This window comes from Rhinoderma darwinii, chromosome 6, assembly GCF_050947455.1.
Source record: "Rhinoderma darwinii isolate aRhiDar2 chromosome 6, aRhiDar2.hap1, whole genome shotgun sequence".
NCBI lineage: Eukaryota > Metazoa > Chordata > Amphibia > Anura > Rhinodermatidae > Rhinoderma > Rhinoderma darwinii.
In genome coordinates this window covers 74,700,732-74,719,986 of record NC_134692.1, presented here as the reverse complement: position 1 = coordinate 74,719,986, position 19,255 = coordinate 74,700,732, and the positions used below count along the sequence as shown (strand labels likewise).

General features: G+C 43.7%; 1 protein-coding gene across 2 annotated transcripts in view; it reads right to left on the bottom strand.

Moving 5' to 3' along the window:
* Positions 1-12,562, bottom strand: part of VPS16 (VPS16 core subunit of CORVET and HOPS complexes) — a 286,660-nt gene extending 274,098 nt beyond the window's left edge. Inside the window, exon 1 of one of the 2 annotated variants that reach the window (XM_075829956.1) lies at positions 12,421-12,562. In XM_075829956.1, coding sequence (XP_075686071.1) covers positions 12,421-12,470 — 50 coding nt within the window. In that variant the 5' untranslated portion in view covers positions 12,471-12,562. Of the gene's footprint in view, positions 1-12,254; positions 12,353-12,420 lie in introns of those variants that run through there. The other variant, XM_075829955.1, reaches the window with a different exon arrangement.
* Between the last annotated feature and the right edge of the window lie 6,693 nt (positions 12,563-19,255).

The following is a 19,255-nucleotide window of genomic DNA, read 5'->3' as shown; positions in this document are numbered from 1 at the left end:
CTCCAGCTCTGCTGACTGCTCAATGTGATCTTCAGCAATTCCCTTCCTCTACTGACCCGATTACAGTGGACACCTTGAAAAATATGCTTGTTATGCTCCAGAATGGCATTAATCAAAACGTCTCCTCATTAGTCCAGAAGCTTCAATCTAATGTTACTGCGTTGGGAGATCGAACTGATCATCTTGAGCGCAAAATGGAATATGTCACTACAGCGCATAATGAATTAGTGGATGCGCACACGGCACTAGAAGAAGAGGTGAAATGGCTTAAAACTAGGGTTACAGATGCTGAGGATAGGTCCAGACGGAATAATATTAAAATCAGAGGCATTCCAGAGGATGTGGCTCCATCAGATATCCAAGCATTCCTCAAACGTCTTTTTCTCGCTATCGTACCCTCTCTTTCGGAACTGGATCTTACTATAGATCGGGCCCACAGGGTGCCCAAATCCAAAGCTGCTCCTGAAAAGGCGCCGAGAGATACGCTGGCCAGGATTCACTTCTACCATGTAAAGGAATGCATAATGTTTCAATCCAGGAAGCTTAAAGCGCTGCCGGCGCCATATTCTTCTGTCTCCCTGTTTCCGGATCTCTCCGCAGCTACCCTGCAGGCACGCAGAGAATTTTTCCCGGTGACAAAGCTCTTAAGGGATCACAACATCAGGTATAAATGGGGCTTTCCAATCAAGCTCCTGATTAACCGAAACGGTACATCGATTACAGTGTTCTCAGTGGAAGAAGGTTTACGATGGCTGCAGAAGTGGGATATCGGTTCGGCTGGTTCTGTGGGACTGGCGGACAAACGCAGATCTCCATCGCAAGTTACCAAGGAGTGGGACACTGTGAGATCTAAAAATACCTGAATTGTTTTTGTTTTTTCCTGTAAGCTTTTTTTTGTCATATATATGACCCAAGTAGCCAAGTTAATATGACATGCTAAAGTAGTTATACGCTAATATGGTATTATATACTTATTAAGTGTCGTATGATGTGTTCTCTCCTCCAGGAAATTCGGTGCTCACTGAGCATTATGTCTTTGGGTTTATTTGTTTTTATTCTTTATATTCGTTTTTTTTTGTTCAAATGTTTATATTCCAGGAACACCGAGTACTTCATAACAGAGAGGGGATCCAGGATTGTGGATCGGATGAAGTTGGGGAATAGGGTACAGTACGATATAGTTGGTCGAAAATTCCGCAGGATATCACAGCACTTTTTTTACCAGAAACATGGTACTGCATATTTCCTCCATTAATGCTAGAGGACTTAATAGTCCATTTAAACGCAGTCTCTTATGGCGAGAGGCTAGGGCCCTTAAGTGTGAGGTGCTTTTCGTGCAAGAAACGCACTTTCATTCGGACAAGACTCCAAAATTTTCTAATAAATTCTTCCCACACGTGTTCACCTCCTCCTGCCCAGCGAAGCGTAAGGGGGTTATGATAGCCATTAAGTCCTCAGTTGCTTTTAACATGAAGTCCATTATTCAAGACCCACTGGGGCGATATGTGGGACTTGTCTGTTAAATTAATAATGTGTTATATACCTTTGTTAATGTGTACTTCCCTAACAAGCGTCAACAACACTATTTCCGTTCGCTGGTAACCAAAATCAGATCATTTTCCCAGGGTCTTTTGGTCTTGGGAGGGGATTTTAACTCCATAGGGGATCCTAATATGGATACTACTAATAAAAATAGACTTACGGTGCCGTTGTCTCAGGTTATGGCGGAGGAAGGCTTATATGATGTGTGGCGGTGTCAGCACGGGATAGAAAGGGACTATACATATTTTTCGCAATCTCATCTATCATACTCTAGAATTGATTCATTTCTGGTAGATGGTAGAGCTCTTGTTCAAGCCCAATCCTCTAGTATAGGAGACATTACGTGGTCCGACCACGCCCCAGTGTCACTATCGCTGGCGGAAAAATTTTCATCACCCCCCCCTCCCAATGGAAACTGAATGATTTTATTCTGCATCACCCTGAGCATGCAGAGTATTTGAAATCAGAATTGTCTCACTATTTTTCCGTCAATACGAACTCGGTTTCTTGTCCTCATACTCTATGGAATGCTCACAAGGCCTTTATGAGAGGTTTAATTATTAAGGCCTGTTCTAGGGTTAAACGGAAGAGAGAGGCGGAGGTTGTCGCAACTACACTTAAAATTGCGGATCTAGAAAATAGAAATAAATCTAATCCTTCCCCTGGTGTGGCTTCTGAATTGCGAGCTTTACGATTGTCCTTACAGGTGTTTTTAGCTTCACAACATGATATCTTTCTAAAAAAGATGCAGGTACAAACATATGTCCATATTAATAGAGCGGGGGCGTTATTAGCGAAGAAATTGAAGCAGACAGCACTGCGCTCACGCATAGCCTTTTTGATAGATAAGGGTAATAAAATCATTAACCCTAGAGGGATCGCTGAGCGATTTAGGAAATATTATAGCTCTCTCTACAACTTAAAAGATAATCCTGCGACATTTCAACCATCGACTTCTGAAATTGATGAGTTTCTGGATTCGGTGTCTCTACCGAAAATTTCGGAGAATCAGTTGAAGGCCCTGTCTGAACCCTTTACTCTAGAAGAGATAACCCAAGCTATTTCTGCTCTAAAACCCTTTAAAGCACCGGGTCCGGACGGATTTACTAATAATTACTATAAGTGTTACCCCTCTATTCTAGCCCCACATTTACTAGCAGTGTTTAATAAAGCGGTCTCGGAGGGCGCATTTCCTGCTGAAATGTTGTCTGCCACTATAGTTACTCTCCCAAAACCGGGGAAAGAACCCACTGACCCAGCAAATTTTCGCCCAATATCATGACTAAATTCGGATATAAAAATTTATGCGAAAATCCTGTCCAATAGATTATACAATATAATTCCAAACTTGGTTAAATCTGATCAGGTGGGATTTGTGTCCGGGCGGCAGGCTCCGGATGGGACGAGGAGGTTTATTGATCTTGTGCAGTGGGTGGAGGCCTCTCGAACGCCTTCTCTGCTGTTAACCTTGGACGCGGAGAAGGCGTTCGACAGGGTAAATTGGAGTTATCTGTCTCACATTTTGTCGCGTTTTGGACTGACGGGTAATATTGGTTCCTCAATATCGGCATTGTACTCTAGTCCTTCGGCTAGGGTTTTGACCTCTGGCTTTCTTTCTGACCCCCTCACAATTAGCAATGGTACACGGCAGGGGTGCCCTCTGTCCCCCCTCATTTTCGCTTTGGTGATGGAGCCGTTGGCGGAAGTAATTAGGACCAATTCTGACATAAAAGGTATTAAAGTAGGATCTGCGGAACATAAGATAGGCCTCTATGCAGATGATGTTCTCATAGCCATAACTGACCCTTGTACATCATTGCCTGCGTTACAAAACTCTTTAGCGGAGTTTGGAAGAGTTTCTTACTATTCGGTTAATGCTTCAAAGTCACAGATATTGAACCTGGGGGTTGATTCTCAAACTAAAAGTAGGCTGACATCTCAGTATCCATATAAGTGGCAGGAGGGCAGTATTATGTACTTGGGGGTGTATATCACTAGCCCCAGCTCCGCACTTTTCTCTAAAAACTATATGCCCTTGTTGTCTAAAATATCTAAAATGTTAGAGGGGTTTACAAAGCCAATGATATCATGGGCGGGGAGAGTGGCGGTGGTGAAAATGATGGTGTTACCAATTGTGTTGTATCTTTTTCGTACTGTAGTTATTTCTGTGCCTAGTAACTATCTCACGAATTCTTCAGAGAATTATCACTAACTTTATCTGGTCAGGACGGAAACCTAGAATTCGTGTTTCCACTATGACTAGGCATTGTTGTAGTGGAGGAATGGGAGTCCCGGATGTTAAAAAATACTACCACGCAACAGTTCTGTCTCATCTTAAGCACTGGTGGAAGGGGAATACAGATCTTAGATGGGTGGAGATAGAGCGGGTTGCTGCAGCTCAACACTTGAGTTCCTTGCTGTATGTGGGTAGACCCTCCAGGTGGGTGCCGTTGGTTCGCCTTTCCTCGATCACTACATCCTTGTCTTCATGGCAATTTTTAGTGGCTTCCACACCTATAACAGAATGCGTGGCTTTGAAATTATTACCGCTGGGATATATCTCCTCGTTAGTGCCGGACCTTCATGTCGAAAACTGGGTACTAGCTGGGGTGAACACTATAGGTTCTATGTATGATTCCGCCATTCTATTGTCGTTCCAACAAATGGTCCTCAAGTATGGAATCCCCCAGAGGGATTTTTATAAATATTTACAACTCCGTCATGCTTTACACTCCCTAGCATTAGACGCGCCCTGTTTTCCAGTTACTGCATATAGATTCTTTACCTATGAGAACCAGAAACTTAGGGGCATAACGTTCTTTTACTCTGGGTTCAGTAGCACAGTGTCCGCATCAAAACCCGGCTATTTCCTGAAATGGGAAGCGGATTTAGAACAAGAGGTCCCGCTCAAAGATTGGTATAAGGCTATTCATTGGGTTAGAAAAATTTCCAGGGGAGCTAGCCATTGGGAAACTGCACATAAAATTCTCTTACGCTGGTATAGAACTTCCTCCCAGATAGCCAAATTTAATCCTCAGTACTCTCCTCTGTGTTGGCGGCAATGCGGTTTCCCGGGGAATTATATGCATGTGTGATGGCAGTGTCCCTTGGTGTTTATATTTTGGAAGGTGGTGTTTGCCCTTATTAGCTCTATATTGGCTACTCAGATATCTCCCTCTCCTGCCTTAGCATTATGTTTTATAGGATTGTCGGATATCCCTGCACAATTCAGATATGTAGTAGGTCATATTATCCTAGCTGCTAGGTTGATAATTGCTAGGTCGATAATTGCTAGGTCATGGAAGTCCTCGGCTCCCTTAACGGTGGCAGAACTGGTAAACTTGGTTAAATTTGATTATGTTATGGAAAGGATGGTGGCGGTACGACTCAACCAGGTTGAAAAGTTCACTGTAAAATGGTCTATATGGTGTGACTACTTGAACTCCGGGACTCTCCCTCACTAGGATGTTTATGGAAACTCAACCCTAAACCTTGAAGGTGTTTGAAATTAAACGACTTTTGGAATCTCTGATACCTATGACCTTGAAAATATGTGATTGCTTCCTGGAATATTATTTATTTGTTTGGTTCATAAGTTGTAATTTTTCTAAAATGGTATGTTACTATGTGAATATGTCAACATTGTAATGCATAATATTCTGTGACATTTATGTACGGCTATGTTGGCCTCATTGTTGGCATTGTATTTCATGTTTCACAAAAGTTGAATAAAGAGTGAAATTTAAAAAACAAAAACTAATTTGGTCTTTCCTCATCTTCCAGTTATGATAGGGAGATTCCTCAGAGTCACCGCCATCAAGTCCGCCCTGATAATAGCGAACATTTCTGGGTTCCCCCCGTTAACTATAACCCCCCCAAGTTCCAGAATTCAATGGTACTTCAGGCATTCACGTTGACACAGCAGGTCTTCTATGCAATTTACTACAGCTAATCCACAGTCATTTTATGCCAAGCCAAACTGGTGGCATCCTGTTAATGCAGTGGAAATGTATAAATTCTGGGGGTTGCTGTTAAATATGGGTATCACAAAAAAAACCTCTTAGATCACATTGGTCAACAGACATGTTACACCATACAACCATGTACCGCAATACAATGTTCAGGGGAAGGTTTGGCGCAGTAATACAATTTTTGCACTAGAACGATAATCTGCAGTGTCCACCCCCAAGTGACCCCAATTCTGACCGCCTTTATAAAATCCGGCCTGTGACCACACATTTTACAAAAAAAAAAAAATAGTCAAATATACACCCCTAGAAAAGAGTTCGCAATTGATGAATCCCTCGTTCATTTTAACCCTTTCATGCTGACAATCTGTATATACACGTCCTTTTCGCACATACCCCGTGCTGCCAGGACGTGTATGTACAGATCTCTGTTCCATCCGGAATAGCTCTGTGAAAAGCGCTCGGACGCCAGCTGTGTCAGTGTCCGCGGCTCCCCAGCAACCTGTTCTCTGACAGCTGAACCGATTGGTTCGGCTACAGAGAATATGATCACCGTTATTAACTGCTTCCTGACGGCCCACAGTAAAATCACGTCAGCACTTGCTGGGCTCTGTGCAGCGCCGACGTGAATTCACAGTGGGTGTTAAAAGCGCGATCAGGGTGTCTCAGAGTAGTGCTGACACCCGGATCGCGCTGTTAACCCCTGCCTCTGGTCCCAGAGACATGACCGGGACCTGATTGATTCAGGTCCCGATCAGGTGATCGCAGGGAAAGTTTGTTGTAGCAACAAACTGGAAAGTTTGTTGCTACAACAAACTTTCCCGAGGACCGATTGCTGGTGCTGCCGTCGGTTGCATGGCAAAACCGGAGGCCATACAACGGCCTCCGGTCTGCCATTCACGGAAGCCTATGAGGACCCCTGTCAGTGTGACTGTCAACGTCACACTGACAGTTTATAATTCGTTACACTACCTAGGTAATGTAATGTATTATAGCAGCCATCAGTGCTGCAGGTCCAGGTCACTTCCAGGTCAAACAGTCAAGGTTAAAGTTCGTTGTGGGAGTTGAATCTCAGGTACGTATGTGTTAGGGTATGTTCACGCGAGGTCATTACGTCCGTAATTGACGGACGTATTTCGGCCGCAAGTACCGGACCGAACACAGTGCAGGGAGCCGGGCTCCTAGCGTCATAGTTATGTACGACGCTAGGAGACCCTGCCTCGCTGCAGGACAACTGTCTCGTACTGAAAACATGATTACAGTACGGGACAGTTGTCCGGCAGCGAGGCAGGTACTCCAAGCGTCGTACATAAGTATGATGCTTGGAGCCCGGCTCCCTGCACTGTGTTCGGTCCGGTACTTGCGGCCGAAATACGTCCGTCAATTACAGACATAATGACCTCGTGTGAACATACCCTGAATTATTTTCCTTAACTCCGTCTCCTGTTGTGTTTCACTCAGTTTAACCCCTTAATGACCAGGCCATTTTGCGCGTTAATGACTAAGGATTATTTTTTGTTTTTTCACGGTCGCATTCCAAGAGTCGTAACTTTTTTTTTATTCTGTCTACATAGCCGTATAAGGGCTTGTTTTTTGCGGGACGAGTTGTATTTTGTAATATCACTATTTTTAGATGCACATAATATATCGATTAACTTTTATTAACTTTATTTTAGGAGAAAATTGAAAATAAGCAGCTATTCCAGCATTGATTTTCACGTTCTAAATTTACGCCGTTTACTATGCAGCGTAAATAACATGTTAACTTTTATTCTATGGGTCGGCACGATTACGGGGATACCAAATATGTAAAGGTTTTATATGTTTTCCTACGTTTGCACAATAAACACCCTTTTAGAAAAAAATTACTTCTTTTTTCTATCGCCGCATTCCAAGAGCCGTAATTTTTTTCTTTTTCCGTCAATGTGGCCGTATGTGGGCTTGATTTTAGTACTATTTTGGGGTACATAGGACTTATAGATTAACTTCTATTTAATTTTTTATGGGGGAATGGGAGAAAAGATGGAATTTTTACGTTGTTTTTTGCGTTTTTTTGGGACGCCATTCATCCGGCGGTTTAATTAATGTGTTCATTTTATTGTTCAAGTCGTTACGATCGCGGGGATACCATATATGTGCATGTGTTATTTGTTTTGACACTTTTACTAAATAATTAAAGTTTTATTTTATTTTGACTAAGTTATTTTTTATTTTTTTTCACAAACTTTATTTAACTGCTTAACTTTTTTTTTTTTAGTCCCACCAGGGGACTTCACTATGCGATCTGATCGCATATATAATACTTTGGTATACTTAGTATACCAAAGCATTATTGCCTGTCAGTGTAAAACTGACAGGCAATCTATTAGGCCATGCCCTGGGCTGCCATGGAAACCCGACGGCGACCCGCGATTTCTTTGCGGGGGCGCTGATGGGGTGACAGAGGGAGCTCCCTCCCTCTGTCAAACACATTAGATGTTGCGATCGCTATTGACAGCGGCATTTAATGTGTTAAACTTCCGGAATCGGAGCGCACTTCGATTCCGGCAGTTGCGAATCACGTGGGTAAACTGTCAGTACCCGCGCCATCACAGGACGGATATATCCGTCCTCCTGCGCAAACTATCAGCTGCTGAGGACGGATATATCCGTCTTTCGGCGTTAAGGGGTTAATTTAGATGTTTATGTTGATAGTTTTTACGATCTTTGTTCTGACTAAAAATGCTTTTTATATATATGTTTTTGGTTTTTTTTTACACATAAAAAACGCATTTTTAGTCAGAACAAAGATCGTAAAAACTATCAATATAAACATCTAAATTAAACTGAGTGAAACACAATACAACAGGAGACGGAGTTAAGGAAAATTATTAACACATACGTACCTAAGGCGGGATTCACACGACAGGGTCCCGCCCGAGCCAGAGTGTCGGCCGGTAAAATCTGCCATTTTGCCCGGCCGGTTTGCATAAAGTTTTGCATCTGTTCCGGGCAGATCTGGACAGTGACATCAGCGGCAACTCCTGAAGGGGAATCCCCATGTGTTCGGGGATTCCGCTTCAGGAGTTTCCCCTGATGTCACTGCCCAGATATGGACAGAGACATCAAGCGCTCTGTCCAGGAGCAGAATCCCCGAAAACACGGGGATTCCGCTCCTTCAAGGAGCTAAAGTGCGGCTAGCACATAGCAGAGCAGGGAGATACCTCCCTGCTCTGCTATAGTGGCGTCTCTACAGCAGTAGCAGCCGCAGCAGCGCCATGGAAGGTGTCGCCGGGCCAGGGCGCTTTTAAAACAAGCAGGGGAAGGGAGCCAGCGCAGTGCTCCCTTCCACCTGCTGTACACCCCGGCCCTGCCACACCGTGTACAGCGTACAGCCATTCGTCCGAATGGCATAAACTCCTCCTCCTCACATGCACTCTGCGCTGTGAGGAGGAGGAGATAGAGAGCAAGCGACGGAAAACCGGGCCATCACTCGGGACACATTCCGGTGATGGCCGTGTATTACCCAGCCCCATAGAGCATGTCCTATATTTTGTCAAATAATCGGTCGTGTGAATAGCTCCATTAGAGGTCTATTATTCCTAATGCAGCCGGGTGCCGGCCGATTTATGAACGGCCGGCACCCGGCCGGGAAACCCTGTCGTGTGAATGAGGCCTAAGATGCAACTCCCACAACGAACTTTAACCTTGACTGTTTGACCTGGACGTACACTGCTGGAGTATTTAAGATGTTGTTTTTTAGTAAAATTCATATGCCTGGTAAGGTGGGCAGAGTACATCAAGGAATAATAAGGTGGTATAATAGTGGGTAAAAAAAATAATAAAATTATCCAAATATGTGTTTTACGCTGTGAAGCAATCCTTTCTGCACAGGCCAGTGTCGCACTAATAAACGGTGTCCATTCTTATCCCCCTTTTGGTCCACACTTCACACTAGAGCTTAGGCAATTATGACCTAAATCAAAATCACGATTAATTGAACATGTAACTTCGATTACGATTAATGAACGTTTGCCACTCCATTGGATTAATATAGATTTTCTGAGCCTGCTGTATATAATATACCCCCGGACACTGTAGAATGCCCCTATAAACCCACACACAATAGAATGCCCCCAAGTAGTATCAAGTCCCCACAGCTGCCCCCAAACAGTACAATATCCCTATAGCTGCCCCCACACAGTATAATGCCCCTGTAGCTGCCCCCACACAGTATAATGTCCCTGTAGTGGCCCCACACAGTAGAATGCCCCTGTAGCTGCCCTACACAGTAGAATGCCCCTGTAGCTGCCCTACACAGTAGAATGCCCCTGTAGCTGCCCTACACAGTAGAATGCCCCTGTAGCTGCCCTACACAGTAGAATGCCCCTGTAGCTGCCCTACACAGTAGAATGCCCCTGTAGCTGCCCTACACAGTAGAATGCCCCTGTAGCTGCCCTACACAGTAGAATGCCCCTGTAGCTGTCCTACACAGTAGAATGCCCCTGTAGCTGCCCCCACACAGTATAATGCCCCCACACCGTATAATGCCGCTATACAGCCCCAATAGTGCCTAATAAAAATAATAAAATACATACTCACCTAAACCCGTTCCAACGATGAGCGGAGGAAATCACTCTGCTCCTCCGGTCTGTGTGGCTCAGCGCTTATTTCCAGATTCCACTGGACTTCTGCCATATACTGGTGTTTCAGGCATCCTTTTGGTTCCCGATGTCCTCAATGCCCGCCCCTTTTACTTTTTGTTTAGCCTTAATGTCAAAGCGCCACAACAGACCGGGCCCGCTCCAATAGTATATAAACGGATTACAGGGGTTATATACAGGAATAATGGGGGTTATATGCAGGAATGATGGGGGTAATATAAAGGGACCCCCATAATCCCTGTTATACCAGCGCATCAACCCAGTATATAACCCCCATCATCTATGTATATACAATTGGGTCGGGCACTGTCCGCTCACCATGGCATGCTAGCGTTGAAGCTAAACAAGAAGTTTATAGGACGCGCATTAAGGCGGAAAAAATCAAAGTTAATGGGATGGGCATTGAGGACATAGTGGACCAACAAAATGCTTGAAACGCCGATATATGGCAGAACTCCAGCAGACTCTGAAAATATGCGCGCCAAGCCACACACGGCCCGTGAGCGGTCGACATAACACAGTGAATAGTAAAGCAGGAAACTAACGGCTCCCTATTTACCATAGCATTCAACCGCATCTGCGTCCTGAGATGACGTCTGTTATCGGCACAGATTTTTAAATTACTTTTTTGTAAAAAGAAATGATTTTTTTTGTCGCCATGTTCTGAGAACCATAACTTTTTAATACATGCGACTTTTTGATCATTTTTTTTCTTCCAATTTTTGGAAGGCAAGGTGACCAAAAAACCGAAATTCTGGCATTGTTTTTTAATTTGTTCTTGTTAACGACCATCACCATGCGGGATACCAATTATGTATAGTTTATTTTTTTTCTTCAATAATAAAAATGACTTGATAAGGGAAAAAGGGCGATTTTTTTATTTTATTACTAGAAACTTTTTTATTTTTGCAAACTTTTTTGTAACAGTTTTTTTTCAGTCCCACCTAAGTAGTGCAATGCATTAGAACTGTCAGTTTTACACTGACAGCGAGCGTAATAGGCCCCGCCTCCAGTGGTTGCCATAGCAAGCAGTTGCCAATCGGGGGTGTCAATCGGCTACAAATCACTTAGATGCCGTGGTTGCAATTGACCGCGGCATCTAAGGGGTTAATAGCAGCTATCGGAGCTAGCTCCAGTCCCTAGCTTGTCATAAATGTACAAGATGTTGTGGGAACACCTCACTGCTCATGACGTACAGTTACAAATGTCGGGAGGGGTTAACTCCAAGGGTATGTTTCCACGGCAACGCCAATTACGTCTGAAATTACCGAGCTGTTTTCAGGCGAAAACAGCTCCTGAGTTTGACGTTTTGACAAGTGCACACGTTTTTCGCGGCGTCTTTTACGGATGTAATTGGAGCTGGTTTTCATTGGAGTCAATGAAAAACGGCTCCAATTACGTCCCAAGAAGTAACATGCACTTCTTTGAGGCGGGCGTCTTTTTACGCGCTGTCTTTTGACAGCAGCGCGTAAAAAAAAAAAAAAAGGAGGTTTGGAGCCGTTTTTTCGGCCGTAATTCGAGGCGTAAAACGCCTGAATTACGTCCGTAAATAGGGCGTGTGAACATACCCTTACAGGTCAGCTGTAAAGCACAGGGTTGCCTGCATCTCAATGCATTTATTTGGAACAGGAGTACTACAAAAAGTGTAGCCCTGGCCGTAGCGTCCCCCATTGATTTTAACGTATCTTCTTTCAGTGCAGGTGTGCATTGGGATAAACGCTGCAGCACACACTCGCTTGGGTATGTTTTCTGAGGGTTTTTAGCTCAGCACACGGGAAGTTTGCAAATGAAAACTAGAACAGTTTCCCATAGCAACCAATTGGGTTGCAGCTTTCATTTAAAAAAGGACCTCTGAAAAATGAGAGCTGAAATGTAATTGGTTGCTATGGGCAACTGTCCTATTTTCCTTTGCACTCGTTTTGATAGATCTCCCCCACAGTTTCCAGTAATATTAACAAGGGGGGGGGGGGGCACCTATGACAAGAAATGTGTGGAGAAAGGCTACTGCCATACATTCAGCAAGAGTAAACCAACACGTATTATAACCTTGATGCTCACAGCAAAACATACAACTTAAAAAGAAAAAAAAAAGAAGCCTTACTCAACACATGTGTAGCCAAGCTGTCTAGTACACAAGAACAGCGCTAAAAGAACAACACTGGTATTTACGTCTCCTTCAAGTCCCATCCGAAACCCCATTACGTAGGCAGTGCTGATAAAGCGTTGCATGGCTATGACACAACGTAAAGCGCTATACACGCACTCACCGATAATAAACGTCGCCCATAGGATACCAGTTGGCTGTACAAAAATCCATATTGAACGAGACTTATCTGTCAAAACGAAATCTACGATAACCGGAAAGCTCTGCAGAAATCACATGACTCAGACAGACAACCAATAAGATTCAGCACAGGTGACAGTCACGTGTTCTCTTTCACTTCCAGCGTATACTTCCGCTGGCATTGTCGGCCAGGGAAACTGTTTCTTTAGAGCTTCCGGTTCCATAGCAAATAAGGTTATGGGTCGTGGTTGAGCATAGAATGTATGGGCTCCTGTGAGTTTCTCCCTGCACCCCATACGGTCTAGCCTTTTCACTACTGAAATGCCTAGAATGTATGCGCTCTATTCAGGGTCTCCTCACATTTTGTCCTGTCCTGTGCTGAAGTGCCTAGAATGTATGCGCTCTATTCAGGGTCTCCTCACATTCTGTCCTGTCCTGTGCTGAAGTGCCTAGAATGTATGCGCTCTATTCAGGGTCTCCTCACATTCTGTCCTGTCCTGTGCTGAAGTGCCTAGAATGTATGCGCTCTATTCAGGGTCTCCTCACATTCTGTCCTGTCCTGTGCTGAAATGCCTAGAATGTATGTGCTCTATTCAGGGTCTCCTCACATTTTGTCCTGTGCTGTGCTGAAGTGCCTAGAATGCGAGTTTCTCCCAGCATCACATATGGATTACTTTAGGGTCAGTTCAGACTGAGTTTTTTAGCGCTGATTTTGATGCGGAAAACGTGTCGGAATCAGTGTAAAACAATGGGCAAATGTGCTTCCCAGTGATTTCAAAGTGAGGCGTTTTTAGCCGCTAGCAGGGAAAAAAAGCAGCATGCTCCTTCTTCCCGCAGTCGTCTCTGACCTATGGAAGGCAGACAAAGCGTTTTTCACGGCTGTTTTGCCCGCAGGACTCAATGTCCGTGGTCGAAAAAATGCCACAAAAACAGCAAGAAAGTGCAAAATCTGCTCCGCCTGCAAAAAAAAAACTGTTCAGGGCCTTTAAAGAGGCTCTGTCACCACATTATAAGTGGCCTATCTCCTACATAAGGAGATCGGCGCTGTAATGTAGGTGACAGTAATGCTTTTTATTTAGAAAAACGATCTATTTTTACCACGTTAGGAGCGATTTTAGATTTATGCTACTGAGTTTCTTAATGCCCAAGTGGGCGTTGTGGAGAGGAGTGCATGACGCTGACCAATAAAGTGGTGTGAGGGCCTATTTCTTGCAGGAGAAGATGTCGTTTCTAGTGACACCATTTAATGTACTGGGAAACTGAAATGAAAATTCTTTGCAGGCTGAAATTGGAAAACACTGCGATTCCTCCATTGTTTTTTGGGTTTTGTTTTTACGGTTTTCACCAAGTGCAGTAAAAATGACAACTTAAAGAGGCTCTGTCACCAGATTTTGCAACCCCTATCTCCTATTGCAGCAGATCGGCGCTGCAATGTAGATTACAGTAACGTTTTTATTTTTAAAAAACGAGCATTTTTGGCCAAGTTATGGCCATTTTTGTATTTATGCAAATGAGGCTTGCAAAAGTCCAACTGGGCGTGTATTATGTGTGTACATCGGGGCGTGTTTAATACTTTTACTAGCTGGGCGTTGTGTATAGAAGTATCATCCACTTCTCTTCAGAACGCCCAGCTTCTGGCAGTGCAGACACAGCCGTGTTCTCGAGAGATCACGCTGTGTCGTCACTCACAGGTCCTGCATCGTGTCGGCCACATCGGCACCAGAGGCTACAGTTGATTCTGCAGCAGCATCAGCGTTTGCAGGTAAGTAGCTACATCGATTTACCTGCAAACGCCGATGCTGTCGCCATATTCTGAGAGCCAGAACTTTTTTATTTTTTCACCACCGGAGCCGTGTGAGGGTTATTTGTTGCGGGACAATCTGTAATTTTCATTGGTTATTTTGGGGTACATGCGATTTTTTTGATAACTTTTTATTCCATTTTTTGGCAAGCCGGGTGACCAAAAACAAGCAATTCTAACAATGTTTATTATTTTTTTTTTTTTTACGGCGTTCACCCTGGGCTATAAATGCCAATTTGAATTTATTTTGCGGGTCTATATGATTACAGCGATGCCAAATGTATATAGTTTTTTCCATGTTTTGCAGCGTTTGCGCAATAAAATGACTTTTTTATAAAATAATCAATTTTTAGCGTCCCCATATTCTGAGAGCCGTAACTTTTTTTTTTGTCGAAAATGCTGCGTAAGGGCTAGTTTTTTGCGGGACGGGTTGTAGTTTCTATTAGTAATATTTTGGGGTACATGCGACTATTTCATCACTTATTCTATATTTTGGGAAGGGTGGCGACCAAAAAAATAGTGATTCCGGCATTGTTTTTTACTTTTTTTTTTGCAATGTTTACCATGCGGGAAAAATAATATTATAGTTTTATTGTTGGGTCGTTACGAACACGGTGATACCAAATGTGTGTAATTTTTTTAAAGTTTTCATTTTCTCCTATAATAAAAGTCTTATTATAGGAAAAAAGGCTTTTTTTTGTAACTTATAACCTTTATTTTTACACTTTTATAAAACATTTTTATTACCTTTTTTTTGTCCCACTAGGGGACTTGAAAACTTGCAGCTCTGATCGCTGCTAGAATACACTACCTACATAGTGTAATGTATTCCAACTGTCATTGTGACGTGACAGTCACTCTGACAGGAAAGCTATGAGGACCAGCCTCCGGCTAATCCTCAAAGGCTTCCGTTTATGGCAGCCCAGAGGCCATTGTCTGGCCTGCGGTTTCCATGACAACCGTCGTCAGCCCCCGCGATTGCATGTGGGGGCTGCAGATCTGCTCTAAACCCCTTAAGTGCGCGATCACAATCGACCACCGCATCTAAGGGGTTAGTTGCCAAAATCAGCGGCGATGGGCCGCTGATCATCAACAGGGAGAGCAGGGCAGACACCCTGCACAGTTAACCGCTGCTGCGGTGTAGCACCGCGCGGCAGTTAACTGTTAAAGCGCGGGCATAACTGCACATCCAGGTGCGCGAAGCTACTGCTCACCTGGACGTGCATTTACGCCCGGGTGCAGGAAGGGGTTAAACCTATGAGTAGGATCATGAATCAACAACTCATATACCTCCTGGTCGGCCAACAGTTCCCCTGATCACTGCCATATAGTCGCAGGTGTCCATCACCACCAAGGCCCCGCCTTTATCGGCAGGCTTGATGGTGATGGACTTCTCATTAGCCAATCGATTCAATGCCTCCTGTTCCTGTCTGGAAAAGTTATTATTCTGTCGTGCTTTTATTTTGGTCTCAGTTTTCCTTCGTTTCTCAACCTGCAATAAAACTGATTTAAAATACGACTCAATATTGTTATTATTTTGTGGGCGGCTGGAAGTTACTTATCAACATCCCTAAGTTTTAATACATTCTCAGTGTTGGAGGGCATTACATTGTTGTCACATTTACCATCCCCTTGGGAAGAAAAAAACATTTTCAACCTTAACTCCTTAACGCCGAAGGACGGATATATCCGTCCTCAGCAGCTGCTAGTTCGCGCAGGAGGACGGATATATCCGTCCTGTGATGGCGCGGGTACTGCCAGTGTACCCGCGCGATCAGCGGCAGGAGCACGGCTGTTATACTCAGCCTGGCTCCTGCTGCAACTGCCGGAATCGAAGCGCGCTCCGATTCCGGCAGTTTAACCCATTAAATGCCGCTGTCAATAGTGACAGCGACATCTAATGTGTTTGACAGAGGGGGGAGCTCCCTCTGTCACCCGATCGGCGCCCCCGCAAACAAATCGCGGGTCGCCGTCGGGTTTCCATGACAGCCGGGGGTCTAACAAAGACCCCCAGGTCTGCCTTCAGCATCTGCCTGTTAGGCGATGCCAGAGGCATGATCTAACAGGTTGCCTGTCAGTTTTACACTGACAGGCAATAATGCTTTGGTATACGAAGTATACCAAAGCATTATATATGCGATCGGCACATCGCATAGTGAAGTCCCCTGGTGGGACAAAAAAAAAAATGTAAAACAGTTAAATAAAGTTTGTGAAAAAAAAAAAAGAATAATTACAGTCAAAGTCAAATAAAACTACTTTTTTGGCCCAAAAAGTGGTTTTATTTAGTAAAACGGTCAAAACAAATAACACATACACATATATGGTATCCCCGCGATCGTAACAACTTGACCAATAAAATGAACATATTAATTAAACCGCCGGATGAACGGCGTCCAAAGAAAACGCAAAAAACAACGTCAAAATTCTCTCTTTTCTCCCATTCCCCCCATAAAAAATAAAATAAAAGTTAATCTATAAGTCCTATGTACCCCAAAATAGTACTAATGAAAACTACACATTGTCCCGCAAAAATCAAGCCCACGTACGGCCACATCGACGGAAAAATAAAAACGTTACGGCTCTTGGAATGCGGCGATGCAAAAACAAGTAATTTTTTTCTAAAAGGCTTTTTATTGTGCAAACGTAGGAAAAACATATAAAACCTTTACATATTTGGTATCCCCGTAATCGTGCCGACCCATACAATAAAGGTAACATGTTATTTACGCTGCATTGTAAACGGCGTAAATTTATAACGTGAAAATTAATGCTGGAATAGCTGCTTATTTTCAATTCTCTCCTAAAATAAAGTTAATAAAAGTTAATCAATATGTTATAAGCATCTAAAAAATACAAGCATTACAAAATACAACTCGTCCCGCAAAAAACAAGCCCTTATACGGCTATGTCGACGGAATAAAAAAAGAGTTACGACTCTTGGAATGCGACCGTGAAAAAACAAAAAATAATCCTTGGTCATTAACGTGCAAAATGGCCCGGTCATTAAGGGGTTAAAGAGGCTCTGTCACCACATTATAAGTGGCCTATATTGTACATGATGTGATCGGCGCTGTAATGTAGATTACAGCAGTGTTTTTTATTTAGAAAAACTATCGTTTTTGACGGAGTTATGACCTATATTAGCTTTATGCTAATGAGTTTCTTAATGAACAACTGGGCGTGTTTTACTTTTTGGCCAAGTGGGTGTTGTGGAGAGAAGTGTATGACGCTGACCAATCAGTGACCAATCCGCGTCATACACTTCTCTTCATTCATTTACACAGCACATAGTGATCTTACTAGATCACTATGTGCAGCCAGATACGCACACACACTAACGTTACTGAAGTGTCCTGACAGTGAATATACATTGCCTCCAGCCAGGACGTGATGTCTATTCAGAATCCTGACACTTCTGTAGTGTCTGTGTGATATTTACAGCAAGGCAAGCGTAATCTCGCGAGATTACGATGTAACCTGTCATTTAAAATGAGATTACACTTGCCTTGCTGTAAATATCACAGAGACGCTACAGAAGTGACAGGATTCCGAATAGACATCACGTCCTGGCTGGAGGTAATGTATATTCACTGTCAGGACACTTCAGTAACGTTAGTGTTTGTGTATCTGGCTGCACATAGCGATATAGTATTTTTACTGGAAATAATAGCGCAATATCAGAGTTTCCAATGCAGATGTGTGAACTAGGCCTTAGCCCGCAGCAAACTCATAATATTTTCTGTGAAAATTTTAACACACGCTTATGAAGTACCGTTTCATAGTGTAACTTCTACATATGCTGCTCCTACTTTAAAATGGTGGGTCTTGGACCACTTGGAATAATTTGGGTTCCCTGTCCTATATTGTGCCTTAGAACATGGACACAAAGAGTAAGCATGTGAGTCAGCCATATGTGCACAGCATTCTGTACTAGGCTTTGTTCACACCTGCACTCATCATTCTGTTGTTCTGCTCTGTCAGGGAAGCAGAACAAGGGAATAACCGGAAGCACCGTTATTGGTCCATTGCACCACGGACACCAGTGATGGAACCCAATGACTTTAATTGGTTCTGTCGGGGTGTCCGTGATTTTACTGGAAACAATATCAAAGTTTCCAATGCAGATGTGTGAACTAGGCCCTAGCCCGCAGCAAACTTAAAATATTTTCTTTGAAAATTTCAGCAGATTATGAAGTACTGTTTCATAGTGTGACTTCTCATATGTTGCTCCTACTTAAAAATGACAGGTCTCGCATAACTTGGAATAATTTGTCAGTTTTTAACAGCCGTAACAAGGATTGACTTCTGAAAAACGGCCGTTAAAAACTGATCCTAGCCCTCACAAGAGGACTCCTCGGGCACAGTGCTACTTTTAGCGTTGAACTCGGGGAAGCCCTTGACCTCCCTGTCCATATATGGACAGTGAGGTCAGAGCTTTCAACTACGTTGTCCCCGGCCAAAGCATTGCAAGCCCTCTGACTCCTGTCTTGGGAAGCCCTTGACGTCACAGTCCATATATGGACAGTGAAGTCAGGAACTCTGAGAGCGGATGCTCTGGCCGGGGATTCTAGCATCTCATAGCCCCTAACATCACTGTCCATATATGGACAGTGACATCCGGGGCTCCCCTCCAGGAGCAGAATCCTGGCCAGAGCGTTGCCAGTGATTCTGCTCCTGGAGTCGCTATCCATATATGGACAGTGACCACACGGGATCCTGCAGGAGTAGAATCCCCAACCAGAGTGCTGCTGACGCTGTGGCCGTGGATTCTGCTCCTGCAGGAGCCCCTGGCGTCACTATCCATATATGGTCAATGTTAATGTAGCCTAATAAGCATATAAACTACAGAATGTGTGATTGTATCAGTGATCTCATAAACAGAAATACAGTGGAACAGGAGCAAAAAAAAAAAAAACGAGGTCACGATAGGAAGACTGCCTATGACTCCATTTTCTCTGCATGTCACAGCAGAGCAATTAGCAGTCATTTGTCTGCGCTCCAAATATCCACAAAGCGC